The sequence below is a fragment of the Pelodiscus sinensis genome, chromosome 3 (genome assembly GCF_049634645.1).
Source record: "Pelodiscus sinensis isolate JC-2024 chromosome 3, ASM4963464v1, whole genome shotgun sequence".
Lineage (NCBI taxonomy): Eukaryota > Metazoa > Chordata > Testudines > Trionychidae > Pelodiscus > Pelodiscus sinensis.
Window position 1 is genome coordinate 123,882,633 of NC_134713.1, and position 13,353 is coordinate 123,895,985.

At 43.0% G+C, this 13,353-nt stretch overlaps 1 protein-coding gene across 2 annotated transcripts; it reads left to right on the forward strand.

Moving 5' to 3' along the window:
• SPRTN (SprT-like N-terminal domain) lies at positions 1 to 11,831 on the forward strand. 2 transcript variants are annotated; one of them, XM_075924734.1, is made up of 5 exons: positions 1 to 409; positions 2,706 to 2,805; positions 5,273 to 5,401; positions 6,642 to 6,912; positions 8,786 to 11,831. In XM_075924734.1, the coding sequence occupies exons 1-5, from the start codon at positions 150 to 152 to the stop codon at positions 9,538 to 9,540; spliced, it is 1,515 nt and encodes a 504-aa protein (XP_075780849.1). In that variant the 5' UTR covers positions 1 to 149; the 3' UTR covers positions 9,541 to 11,831. The 2 variants fall into 2 exon arrangements, with proteins under 2 accessions (XP_075780849.1, XP_075780850.1); XM_075924735.1 differs by lacking the exon at positions 5,273 to 5,401.
• Positions 11,832 to 13,353: the final 1,522 nt, after the last annotated feature.

A 13,353-nucleotide genomic window follows, 5' to 3' on the forward strand; every position in this document is an offset into this window, starting at 1 on the left:
CACGCGCAACGTTTGGGAGCATGCGCATGTGCGGAGAAGGCCGTCGGAGGCTGCCTAGCTGTATTGCGCATGCGCCGCAGTGGAAGTAAACGGTTGCCGGTTGGGAGACTGACAGGCTGGTGCTTCCCGCCCGCTCGCGCCGCTCCGGGATGGACGGAGACTTCCTGCTGGCGCTGCGGCTGCAGGCGCAGTGGGAGGAAGAGGATGACGCGGCGGCAGTGGCGGCGGCCTGTAGCGGGTCCCCGCCCGGCTCTTCGTCCCCGCCGCGGCCGCTCTCGGTGGTGGACGAGGCCTGGGAGCTGCTGGACCCGAGCCCCGACGTGCGCGGCCTCTTCGTGCAGTTCAACGAGACGCTCTTCTGGGGGAAGCTGGCGGCCGTGGCGGTGACGTGGAGCCCGCGCATGACGCTGTACGGTGCCGGCTGGGGGCGGGGGCAGCGGGAGCCAGGGAGCGCGCCCGGCCCCGGAGAGCTGGATCGAGCGGCCGCGCTGGGCCCAGAAACCCGCTGCCGGGAGCCGGGCGGCGTCTGGGGGGAGCCGGGAGCTCGCGGGGAAGCTGGTTTCGGGGCAATGTGGGGGAAAAACCGACGCGCGTCTGCAAAGGCGCCCGGGTCCCCGAGCAGGTCACTGAGTGATGCTGCGCCTGGGCCACTCGGGCAGACTCTTGTCAGCGGCGCCCCTCGAGGCTCACCGGGTGGCGGTGACTAGCGATGAGGTGCCAGGTCAGATGTTGGTGTTTCTGACGAACTTGAAATAGCTAATTCTTATGCCCTCTGCTCTGGAGGCGACCTGTTCAGAGACATCATCTGTCACATACACTAGTGAGGGACTGAAAGTCCCTCTTGGTGTCACATACTCAAAGCTTTGTGTTTCCCACTAGAGTAGGTAAATTTGGGGAGACAGTTACTTCTGGGGGAATTCTGCACCGCAGCACATGTGCAGATTTTATGCCACCTGCAGATTTCTTTGCTTCCCTGCAGTAAAAAGACTTTCTGATGGGGAAGCAAAAAGAAGACATAAAAGTGGTTGTGTGACCCTCCTCAGCAGTGTATTTTGGTTGCATGGGGCAGCTGGCAGCAAGACAAATCATTGTGGGGCAAGAGATGGGACTGGGGAAGACCTGGTTGATGGCTCTTGGCCATCGCTGGGCTGGCGTAGACTGGACTTACTCTTCTACTGCAAGGCAGTTGGGGCTGGATTAGACCCACCCCAGATTTCTTCCCCCAGCTGCAGGCAGTGCTGCAAACACCCCCATTCCACACATGCACCCACTTCGTGCAGCCATTCCTCATCTGCTGCAGGGGGAGTGATCCCCATACACAGAGCTGCTTCCCCATCTGTCCAACTTGCTAAGCTCTGTCCCCCTCACAAGCAGACCCCCACCCCGATGAGCTCCAACCACTTTGGGCTCCCTGGAAGAGCCTGGGGGGACCCTGAGATCACAACCCCAGGGGATCGCTGGGACGCTAGTTTCGGGGGCGATGTGGGAGGAAACCCGCTGCGTGTCTGTAATGCACCTGGGTACCCAAGCAGTTCACTGTGCCAGAACTGCATGTTGAACTGCACAAAGACTCCCTAGAAGAGTCTCATTGCCATTGCACCCAGATTCTGCACTGAGCCTCCTGTACCCCACGATTGCCCCACACCTGGATTCCCTGACATTAAGCCTTTCTACACTTGGATCCTTCCTTGTTGAATCTGCCAGCACACACTGAGGGGCAGAACCCTTGGGTGTTTCTGAGGCAGGCTGGGTCCTTGTGCTGTGTCAGGGGTGGGTGCATGTCCTGGGGGGAACTGCACAGTTATCTCTCATGTCTGTGTAGCTAGTGGCGTGTGCTCTCAAATGCCATGCTGGAACCTCCACAATTATTTGACAAATACAATTTGCAGAATTTTAAAACGTTAGGGTTTTTAATGCATAGAATTTTTAAACTTTTGGCACAGAATGACTTCAGGAGTCAGCATTTATAACAGGATACATAGTAAGCATTGTTAAGACTGTTAAAACAACATATGGATTAATGCATTAGAGATGTAAAAGACTAAGTGGTTAATTTATAAATATTAGCCTTAACCTGTTACCAGGTAAGCAAGCAGGTAACCAGAAGTCTGAGCCTTGTGGGAGCTGTCCTCATTCCGCACAGCCCAACAGGCAGCTCCCTGCCTGTGGCAGGCAGACCCCTAATGCAACTGGCCAAGTTGGAGGACCCCAGCTGCAGTGGCCTCTTCTTGAAGAAGACCCTGCTGCAGGATCCCAGCCACTGCTGCTCTGCACCAGCCTTTTTAACCAGTTAAACAATACAATTTTAATAGTTTAACTGGTTAACTGTTTTAAGGGGTATTCACATCCCTACATTGCACATTAGATGTATTTTAAGGTGTAGCAATTCTGTTTTGTTTTCACCAAATACATTTGTTTTGTAATTCTTTGGGACAGAGAAATTGAAGTGAGAGCCGTATATGTAGTCAAGTATTTATTCGAGTATTTTAGGACTATATTAGAAGAAAATATTTTTCCATTTCCTAAATATTAAATGATTGGTTAAATTGTGGGTAATACTTGCTTTTTTGACTTTAGCAAGGTTGTGTTATTCTTGGTTTACTTGGAATTGTTAGGGCTAATGTTTGTGTATTTAATTCTCAATTATGCCCCGCCAGCTACAAAAACAATTAGAAGTCTCCATTCTACTTGTTTTTCATTTTTAGATGTGCTGGAGTGTGCAGCTATGAAGGAAGAGGTGGGATGTGTTCCATTCGCCTTAGTGAGCCACTCTTAAAGCTAAGACCAAGAAAGGATCTTGTAGAGGTATTTTAAGACAGCTTACTCATAGATGAACTTACTGTAAATCTTTCATTAAAATGTCAATGTACAGTATTATCTATACCAGTGTTTCCCAAATGGTGTTCCGCGGAACCAGCTAAGGGTTCCACGAAAAAATTCTACTCCTCTGCCCCCTGCAGAGCCCGTAGGCAGCTCCCATTTGCCGGCGGGGGCGGACTCCTGGGGGCACACGGCTTTGGCTGCTCCATCCCCCCTGTGGCTGCTCTGCGCACGGCGCAGCCCCCTCCCTACCCTGCAGGACAGCCCTTGTCCAGCAGGACAGCCCCTGTCCCACAGGGCCTCGGGTATCCTCCTCCATGTATGCAGGAGGTTACTTTTACAGTGGCCGCTGCTGCTGGGAGCGGGGTGGTGGCCAGGTCCAAGTGCCGATTAGCTGCTGCCGGATCTTGATATTTTTAAACTGCTGCCTGCATGGAACTCAGCTCAGGTTCTGCTGCCCCCCCCCCCCTCCTCCCGGGGTGCATTCGGGCTTTGCTGCCCCCCCCCCTCGGGGCTCACTTGGGCTCTGCTGTCCCCCGTGCGCTGCTGCTCTCTCTGGGATCCCCGCTGCATGAGGGGGACTGAGCTCCCTCCCCCCCCCCCCCCCCCCCCGGGGAACAAGACCATGATCCTTGGAGGCTTTCCCTGCTGCAGCAGGTTGCCAAGCTAGGTAAGCATCCTCCCTCATACCCGCACCCAGATCCCCCTCGCTCACTCCTCTCCTCCCACCAAGACCCGGCATTCTCAGCTTGGTCTGACACCCTTCCCCAAGACTCCCTCCTGGTCAGACACCCTGCTGCAAGTCCCTTCTTGTACCCCTCCTCCTGGCCAGACACTGCCCCAAGCTCTCTCCTGTACCCTTCCTCCTGGCCAGGACATTGTGTATAAATCGCAAAGAAGATCTGCAAACAACATGAAGTATTTTCCAACCATAAATGACAACAATAACTGGATTTGAAATCCATTAAGTATAACAGAAAAGCCAGTCAGTTTTTCTATGCAAGATTATGAAAACCTAATCGAAGTCACTTCAGATGGCTAATTAATACAAAATGTTAAAGAAGTTTCTCTAATTACACTTTGGAGTGGCTTGTGTCAAGAATATTTAGCTTTATCAAGATGTGCAGATTGTCAATTGTTACCCTTTGTCAGCACGTACTTTTGCAAAACTGGGTTCTCAAATTATGCAGCAACAAAAACGAAATACAGAAATCAACTGAATGCCACGCCAGATATGTGAATCCAACTTTCTAATATTAAACCAAATATAAAAAGAATTTGCCAAGAAAAGAAGAAAACCAACTTCACATTGAAAACTGCCAATATAATTCATATTAGTTTTTGAGCTTTATTTTTTGTACACCTTAAATGTGATTTTTGTTTTTAAATATGTGCAATTAAACTAAATGTTGATCTCATGACCTTGTTTAGCATTTGTTTATTATTATCCTTACTTATTTGTGGTCTATTTTTTCAGCTTCATATATCAGACTGTTATTAGGGGTTCCTCGAAATTCTTTTGAGTTTAAAAGGGTTCCATGGCCAAATAAAATTGAGAAACACTGATCTCTACTATAAAATAGTCTTTGCTTTGATAAGGAATTTCTTATCATTGCTTATTGTTGCCTAAGTATGAAAAATTGTAGTAATCTTTCAGTTCAGAAGTATTGCGACTAATACACTTATAGGTGAGGCCCATAGTCATCTACCCATCTTATTCCAAAATAAGGATGTAAAATCCTGTGTAATTGGTTATCTGATTGAATTTAATACTTAACCAGTTAACCGATTAAAAGAGGAAAGTTGGGGGCTGCTTTGGCTGTCTTGGAACAGTTTCTTGTCCATGGCAGACCCCGTAGAGTTGGAACCAATAAGCCTCACCCATTAAGAATCAGGCTTACACGTTAACCATTCACCTCCAACTATTTCAATTTCATCTCCTGGTTGAGCAGCCCAGTAACACAAACTAGAATGCAGGATTTGATCATGTATGTAAGTTTCATGCTCTTCCTCATACCTTTGCCAGTTTTGTTGTGAGCTGGTTGAAAATTAAGGTTTTCATAAGATTCCTATTCTGAAGTGGTCAGTAACTGAAGTCTTGTAAAATGTGCATCCACTGCTGGCTCACAAGCATCACTTTTCTCCTGTGGAAATAATTTTAAAAAAAAACCCTAATATAGGGGAAATCACATTTTGACTGGCATTCCTTTTAGTAATATCCCTTTAAATGCTTTTTGCGCCATATGGAGAAAATGTGTAGATTTTGCAGTTGGAGGAGCGGATGATTTTTAGCAGAGAAGTTATTGTATTCTTATGACCCATGTAGGTTGCAAATGCACAAAAATAAAGTCTGTATCAAGATTCATACACAGTAGTAAAGACAAAACAGCTATTGGTTAGATTTTAAAATAATATATTTTTCAGAAAACATCTTAAATTATTTTTGTTTTAGACACTCTTACACGAAATGATTCATGCACTGTTGTTTGTCACTAATAATGACAAAGATCGTGAATCCCATGGGCCAGAGTTTTGCAAACACATGCGTCGCATCAATCGCCTGACTGGAGCCAATGTTACAGTAAGTGGTTTTTACTTGACAAAATACAATGTAGACCACTTAAACTATATTCTACTGAAGTATTATGTCAAATACAGTATGATAAAAATATTGACATATATTTTGATAACCAGTCCATAGCTGGTAGGGGAAGCTTTGGATAGAGAGATTTGCACCAACTACCCTAATTATAAGGTGGCAGTCGGGGAAAACCTGGTCGAGAAAAGTACAGCAGAATCTGTTTGGGAATATATAACTTTCTCTGGCTCAACTGTGGATGAATATTTGTAAGTGCTTTTTATGAACACTTAATGAAAAAAGATCACAGCTTAAAGATACAATGTGAAAATTAAAAATCCAGTTTGCTTTTAAGTCTTCTTTAATTAGATAGGCTGTTGGGTTAATTATATATTTTGGATCTTAAAACTCATCTATGTTGTTTTGAGCTTTGAATAAAACTTCAGTTTACATTCTTATTATGGTGTTTTCCATAATTTATTGATTTTTTTTCCCCCCTTCAGTCTTAAGTGCAGATTATAGCCTCATGAGGGAGATAAGCATAAATTTATCCTTGCTTGATAGCTCTCAGTGCAAAGAGTGCCAGTCAATATTAATGGTTATTGGTATTCAAGATTGTGCTGTCTATATATCAGGTTTTTTATTTTTCAAGGGAGAGGAGCAAATTATGTTTATTTTGAAAGTGGTTTCTATGGGTACGTCTACATTTGCTCCCTAGTTCGGACTAGGGATGCAAATGTAGGCAACCGAAATTGCTAATGAAGCGGGGATTTAAATATTCCGCACTTCATTAGCAAGATCTCGCCTGGTGTGCTAGTCCGAATCACAGCTGATTCAAACCAGGAAGTGCGTGCCGGGACGTGGTAGTTCGAACCAAAGCCCTTGGTTAGAACTAACATTACTCCTCAAAAAATGGCGCACACTTCCTGGTTCGAATCAGCTGTGATTCGGACTAGCGCGCCGGGCGAAATCTTGCTAATGAAGTGCGGGATATTTAAATCCCCACTTCATTAGCAATTTCGGTTGCCTACATTTGCATCCCTAGTCCGAACTAGGGAGCAAATGTAGACGTACCCTATGCATACAATAGGTTAAGTCTTCTAGCAGCTAAACCCTGTACTGTTTTCCTTCTGGTTCTCTGTGGATTTTCCCTATGAGTAGCAGCTGTAAGTAGTTAAAGAATGCTAACACACCTGAAATGTGTAAAGATGGAATAAATGTATTGTTTTTGGTTTACACTTAGATCTACCACGACTTTCATGATGAGGTGGATTCATATCGCCAGCACTGGTGGCGATGTAATGGCCCTTGTCAGACTCGAAAACCTTATTTTGGATATGTGAAACGTGCAATGAATAGGGCGCCCTCTGCACAAGACTTCTGGTGGTCTGACCACCAACAGACCTGTGGAGGCACATTCTCAAAAGTGAAGGAGCCCGAGAACTATTCTAAAAAAAGCAAGGAGAAAACTCAACTCACAAAGCTTTCAAACTCTGCACCATCTGATGACAAAGGTATGTAACTCTCTTTTTCCTCTTCATATTCACTCCTGCCCTATACAATATGCCAAATGCAAATAAATTAAATGCTGGAAAGATTAGTATTAAAGTTTTATGTAACTCTGGATTTGATTCACTTTTTTAAAAAATGCTGGTATAGCTTTAAAGTTATAGCATAGTTAGACCTATGCAGCAATATGTAGACATCAGTGTTTTTGCTCTAAAAATATGGACGGACCAAATATGAATGGACCAAATAAATAAAACTGAGATTCCTGGATTTACCTGTGATCTAGCTTACTCTTTGGCCAAGTCAGTGTTACCACAGGCCATCAATCTAAGTAACGCATCTTCAGTTATGTGACTAATGTAGCTGAAGTGGACATACATTTACCATAGTATCTTCACTGCATTAAGTCAACAGCTGACACTCTCCTGTCAACTCCCCTCGCTATTCTCATTCTAGTGGAGTAACTGTGTTGACGTGAGGGTGCTTGGTGGTCGATTTATTGCATCTATGCTAGACACATTAAATTGATCCCTGCTGGATTAATTAGTTCCTGTCAATCCAGCAAGCATCGAAGACATGCCCTTAGCAAATCCTAATTATAATCATGGTGCCCAGCCATTCAGAGAGACGTAGCTATGACAGTCATTCCATCAGTATTCAGTTTTCTGCTTAAAATTCTGGGATAAAAGGAGTTATGCAACCATGTCCCTGTGTATTCCAAGGCCACAGAACTTGCAGCAGAATCTTCACCTACACAGTAGAGGCAAAATGGTTCTATTATTGTTGTGAGGAGAGCCTGCTAAGTAGTATTATCTATCTGAATTGGTAACCAGCCAGAAATAATATGAATTAACCACCTTAATTATCTCAGTGGCTTGCTAATTCCTGTAGCCTGAAAATGAGTGTAATATGTTAATATTCACCGCTAAAATGGAAATAATGAGCTAATATGATTAACCTACAATCCCCCACCCCTTCCTCCAGCTGCTAAGTGGTACAACTGTCCCCTTTCCAACTTCAAGAATCTTTAATATTTTCTCATCAGCCCCACATGTGACTACGCATGTAAGCGACTAATCGACTTATCTGATAAGCATATGCTTATCGGATAGTCAATTAGTGACTCGACTAGTCAATTTCCTGCCCCCTTGCTACCTCTATCAGAGAAAGGCAGCAGCAGGTGAGGAGGGAGGGAGCAGGAGCCAGCTTGTAAGCTGGTTTTGTCCCCCCACACCCTTACCATCTCTGTGGCTGGGGCAGGAGAGGTAGAGGCATAGTGGAGGACCAGGCATGACCGAGGAATCAGCTGCTGTGCCTGTGATTTTTAAATGTATTAAGAGCCTATTGGCTCTTAATACGTTTAAAAGGCAGAGCTGCAGTGGGGTTAGCTCCGAGCACTGGGAGCTAATCTGCTGCGACTCTGCAGTTCCCCCCCTTTATCAACTAATCGACTAGTCAATGGAAATTCCATCGACTAGTCGATTAGCTGATTAACACCATTTAACATCCCTACATGTGACGGCCTCTGAAGTCTTCATCGGTATGAGAATGAACAATATATTAACCTGAGAGATAGTGACAGCATAACATTGAATACAAAAACCAGGAAGGGTACTGTATTGGTCTTATATATTTCCTAGTTAGTTCAATTTAATTTAAAAACTCCTTTTTATTGAAGCTGCTGCAAAAATTATTGTGTGCCACGCCAGAAGTGTCAGTATTTAGGGGAACTTAAAACACAACTTAGCTCTAGCCTGATGTGGAATAATTGAAGCTGGTATTCAAGTGCTATTTTAATATTAAACAGCAAGTTAAGACTTGATAGTGAGCAAATGTAGTAGATGGAGAACAAAGATACTAATCACTCATCTTTTGCAGGGAGGAAACATGGAGGTGATATACGAACCCTAATCCCATTTAGTGGAAAAGGATATCAGCTTGGAGGAGCGAGCCCTTGGTCATCTGAGAGACATGCAAGTTCCAATAACAGTATTAAGGGCAGAGAAATACCCAGTCCTCAACGTTATTCAGAAGCTGGAACTGCAAGACCAATTCCTAAAAATGAACTAAAATTTGAGTCAAACAGATTGCATTCCAGCATTTCCCGTCCAGTTTTTACTCCTAGCACCAACCATAAAAACAGCTTTGCTTTGAACCAGAAGTTTCCTAAAATATCTGTCGCTAATACAAAAGCTTACAGGAATGTTGATGGGTCACCTATTAAAATCCCTCCTGTTAGTGGAGGAAAATTGAACACAAGTCCTCCAGATGCTAAGTGTCATTTTTCATCTTTTAATGGAACACCAAAACGAATTTGCTTTGAACAACCTGAGACAACTGTCAGAGCCAGGGTTTCATCCCAGGGAAATAGTAGCTTTGAAAGTACTGGTAAACCACAGAAACGGCCAAAAATGGAAGACAAATCTGCCTTTGCAAACTACTTTATAAAGAGAGAGCGTGCTGATAACACTCATGGAACTAGCACTCCTGTAAAAAGCAATGCTGAACCAACGGTGTCCTCTGAAAGTTGTAGTTCTGCTGTTAGTCAGAATAAAAAAGTTAACTGTCCTGTTTGCCAGACTGAGGTTTTGGAGACCAACATAAATGAGCACTTAGATTCTTGTCTGACATAACCTTTGAAACGCAATTTCACAATTAAGCGCCAATTATTATTTCTTCCAATTACGTTGCTCAGGGTTTATCCAACTATGACTGTTATTGTGTATCTTTATACTGCTCTGTGTTGTCCAAACTGGAAACTTTTCTATATATGTAAGAATATAGAGGCTGAATTTCAGTATGAAGATGAGGGCAGTTATGGTGCATATATTTTTTGGAATTGCATAAAGATATGATTATGGGCACACTCATGGTGTGTATGTCCCAAAGAGCCTAAGGGTATAGGTACACTACAGCACCCACATTAACATATATACATTCTGGCGCAGGCAACAGAAAGAAGAGTTCTGCTGGTGTTGGAACACTACCTCCCTGAATAAGTTTAGATGTACCAACAGAAGTCATCTTCTGTCTGTATTGTTCTGGTCCATGCTAGTAGTGTAGTTGGCATAAATGTGTCCCAAGGAGATGTGGCTTTTTCTACACCCTAATCAACATAACTATGTTGATATAAATTTTAAGTGTAGTAGATCAGGCCTGATTTTAAACTTGATTTTTAGTAAATGTAGTTATTGTTGGGCTACATTTTTCTGCAAAACTAAGTATTACCATGGAAGGAGTCATACTTACTAGATTCTGAAATCTTAGATAAATTCTAAAATCAATTTAACATTTTTAACCATGCAACTTTTTTGACTTTTTGTTCCTCTTCAATCCCCAAAATGCTATTTAACTTGTCCACCCTTTAATTCTAATCTGTCCCTTTCCACATTATACACTACCTTCTTCTCTATTTACCTCAATGAAAATGTGTTAAATAGTGGACACTTTTTATATTGGCATAATACCAATATTGTGTTGAAGCCACTGCTACTCATTCTCCAGAAATCAGTATCACACACATTTTTTTTAAAGGGCAAATATGAGTAAGGGTGGGATTAAAATCAAATTATGCCTGTGTCCACACTGAAAGCTAGGAGTGTGATTTGCCCTGCTTATGTACACACATGCACTCTAGCTCTCATCAATACATACCTACTAGTTTCAGGTGGGTATGCAGTTTGGCTCAGCCATATCTGTACTGCTGCTATTACTGCAGCTGCATTGCTATTTATATTTGCACTACCTGGATGAGAGTGCAAGTACATATACACAACCAGTGGACTCATACCTCTAGCTGGCAATGTAGACATAGTTGAAGTCTTCATCAAAAACTGGGGGCAGCTTAGTTGTAAAAAAAAAAAAAAAAAATACTGTAACAGTCTATTTAGTGTAATAAAAGTAAAAGCATTGGGTAGAAAATTAACACTGCTTGATGCATTTTGTTGGAGCATTAGGCTACAGATTTTAAGGGCCTATTAGAGGTACATATTGGCTTTTGAAGTATTTGTCTTTAAGAGGGACTGGAACAGGAGCTGTGGAACTTAAACATCCTTATAGTGTTAATGCATATGTTGGTTGATTTTTGTTTGACCACTTTGATGTATTTTAATGTGTGTGCAGTAACAGCTAGGTGATCGTTCAACAATCTCCACTTTTTTTCCTTCTCTCTCTCGCAGTGGCCTTGCTGCATATATTGACGTTTCAGTGGCTTTCACACTTTCCGCGCAGAATGCATATTTCTGTGTATTTGAGCTCTAAATGGCTAAAACCACCAAAAGTGAAAATAATATGAGTACTGCCACAGAATTCTATCTGAAGGCCTGACTTTAACTATAGATTTCCAGTTGACTTTACATTTCAGAAAGGCATCAGATTATCATCAGTGGCAGAGCTTTGCTTTGCTTCCTAACCAGCCTAATAGATAGCTTCGGTCCGAATGAATATACTAACGGCATTCTGTTGCACATTATGAATACCAGGTAAGACGTATAAAGCCTACTGAAATGTTTATGGTTCTATTGGTGCACTAAAGGTATTTACCTGACTGGTTTGGAGGTGTTTTGAACAATGCTTTTGTTGTTAAAACTAGCTTTCTAAATGAAGATTTTTATATACTAGGTTGCTTTTTGTACTGCTGGATGGCACACGGGATGATTATGGTGCAGACAAAAGTATAAATACAAGTTGCCTTGTTATAAATGTAATGTAGTTTACAGTTGACTTCCTTTGAGATGAGGCATAAACAGATGAGACAATTATGGAATTTGACCAATGCTAACTAATATCTGGTTTCAAAATATAAGAAAAAATATGAATAGAATGTACCTATTTTTGTAGAAACTGCATTTTAAAATACTGACAATACAGAAATCTTTTAATGTTAACAATGTCTTGTATAATCTGAATAAATCATGATACTGAACATTGGGTTATTATTAAGTCTTGTTTTTATGTGACTGCCAATGTGTTCTTCAGACACATTTGTATGAGAGTCACTTTTAACAGTTCACTCCAAAATGTGTACAACCTCTTAACTACCCCACAAATGCAAGTCTTGCTGTGGAATGAGCGTTACTTCTGGGAGAATTCTGTGCCAGTGCGCATGCATGCAGAATTCATGTCCACTACAGATTTCTTTGCTTCCCTGCAGAAAATTTATTTCTGGATAGGAAGCAAAGAGAAGCCTTAGAAAGCTCATGCACCCCTCCTGGTCATCATAGGTGCATCAATTCAGGCCGCTGGGACAGACGTAAATTACTACCAGCAAGAAGGGGGATGGTGCATTGTGAAGGAGGGATACTGTCTCTCTTGCTATCATGATGCTCTTGGCATGGATTGATAGGGCTTCAGGGTATTTGAGAGGCCTGGGCTGGTCCTTTCCCATCAAGAAAAGCAGAATATAACACTGCCTGCTTAGTGAATTTTCCCCAGGAGTATAAAAATGGGTAAAAATTTAAGGCTCCTTTCCATTGCCAGAGTGGTTCAAAGGAGCCTTATTGTAAATGATATGGCCAATTTGAAATGAACAAGAAAAACTGGGCAGTTAGAGCCCACCTGATACCACTTCCCCAGAGAAGCTGAGCAGCTGGGTCCCACTCCCAGCAGGGAATGGGAAGGTAAGAAGCCTGGACAGCCTTCCCCCTGCTGCTGGCATGGAATGGGAAGTCAAGCCCCATGTGGTCCACTGGGAGCCTATGGGATAATGGGCTCCTGACAAGGACATGCCATCAGTGCTGCCCTACTCTTCCCCCTTGGGTCAGTGGAAGCACTCTTGGTGAGGATGTGCTTCACCAACCCAAGAAAGGTAGTGTGGACAACAGCCACTACAGTGATAAATGAGGTGGCTGCAAGTCAACTGAATGTAAGTTGACTTCTCTTTGTAACATAGCTATAAACTTACTGATTACACCTGGTCTAAATTTTTGGACTGAAATATCTTTGTAGGCTGGACCTGGGCAATGCCAGGTAAGTCTTCTAGTAGCCAATATAAATTGAATTTGATTCCCAAGCTCTCATTTACATTGTAGACAACTAAATACTGAGCATATGGCTGCACGATTTGTTGACTAATAGCTAGACGTGAAGTGTCATACTAGCTACATTACTGTAGGCAGCGGGCATTTATCTGTAATGAACCCACAGTCCCATTGACCATCCATCTTAGTAGACCACCTGCATCATTTCTTCCTCCAAAAGAATGTCAGGTATTCGCTGCAGACACCATGAACTCTGTAATATGGCCCGGAATCCTCAAGCAGACCTCAAGCCTAGCTGCTTTTTTTAGGGCTTTCTCATTGCACTGTTTTCCCATCAGTTTTTAAGTCTAACTGCAAGTTTTTTTATTTTTGATCGACACACTGCAAAGCTTTGCATGGTTTAGGAGTTGGTATCTTTCTCCCTGTACAGCATCAAAGAACAGCAGAGCTCATAGTTATACTCTGTTG

What these genes read in the sequence shown, in the direction of transcription:
- SPRTN (XM_075924734.1), top strand. Translation starts at nt 150, where the DNA reads ATGGACGGAGACTTCCTGCTGGCGCTGCGGCTGCAGGCGCAGTGGGAG. An exon ending in CAAGAAAGGATCTTGTAGAG is followed by an intron (nt 2,806 to 5,272) that starts GTATTTTAAGAC and finishes TTTTTGTTTTAG; the next exon opens with ACACTCTTACACGAAATGAT. An exon ending in TGCACCATCTGATGACAAAG is followed by an intron (nt 6,913 to 8,785) that starts GTATGTAACTCT and finishes CATCTTTTGCAG; the next exon opens with GGAGGAAACATGGAGGTGAT.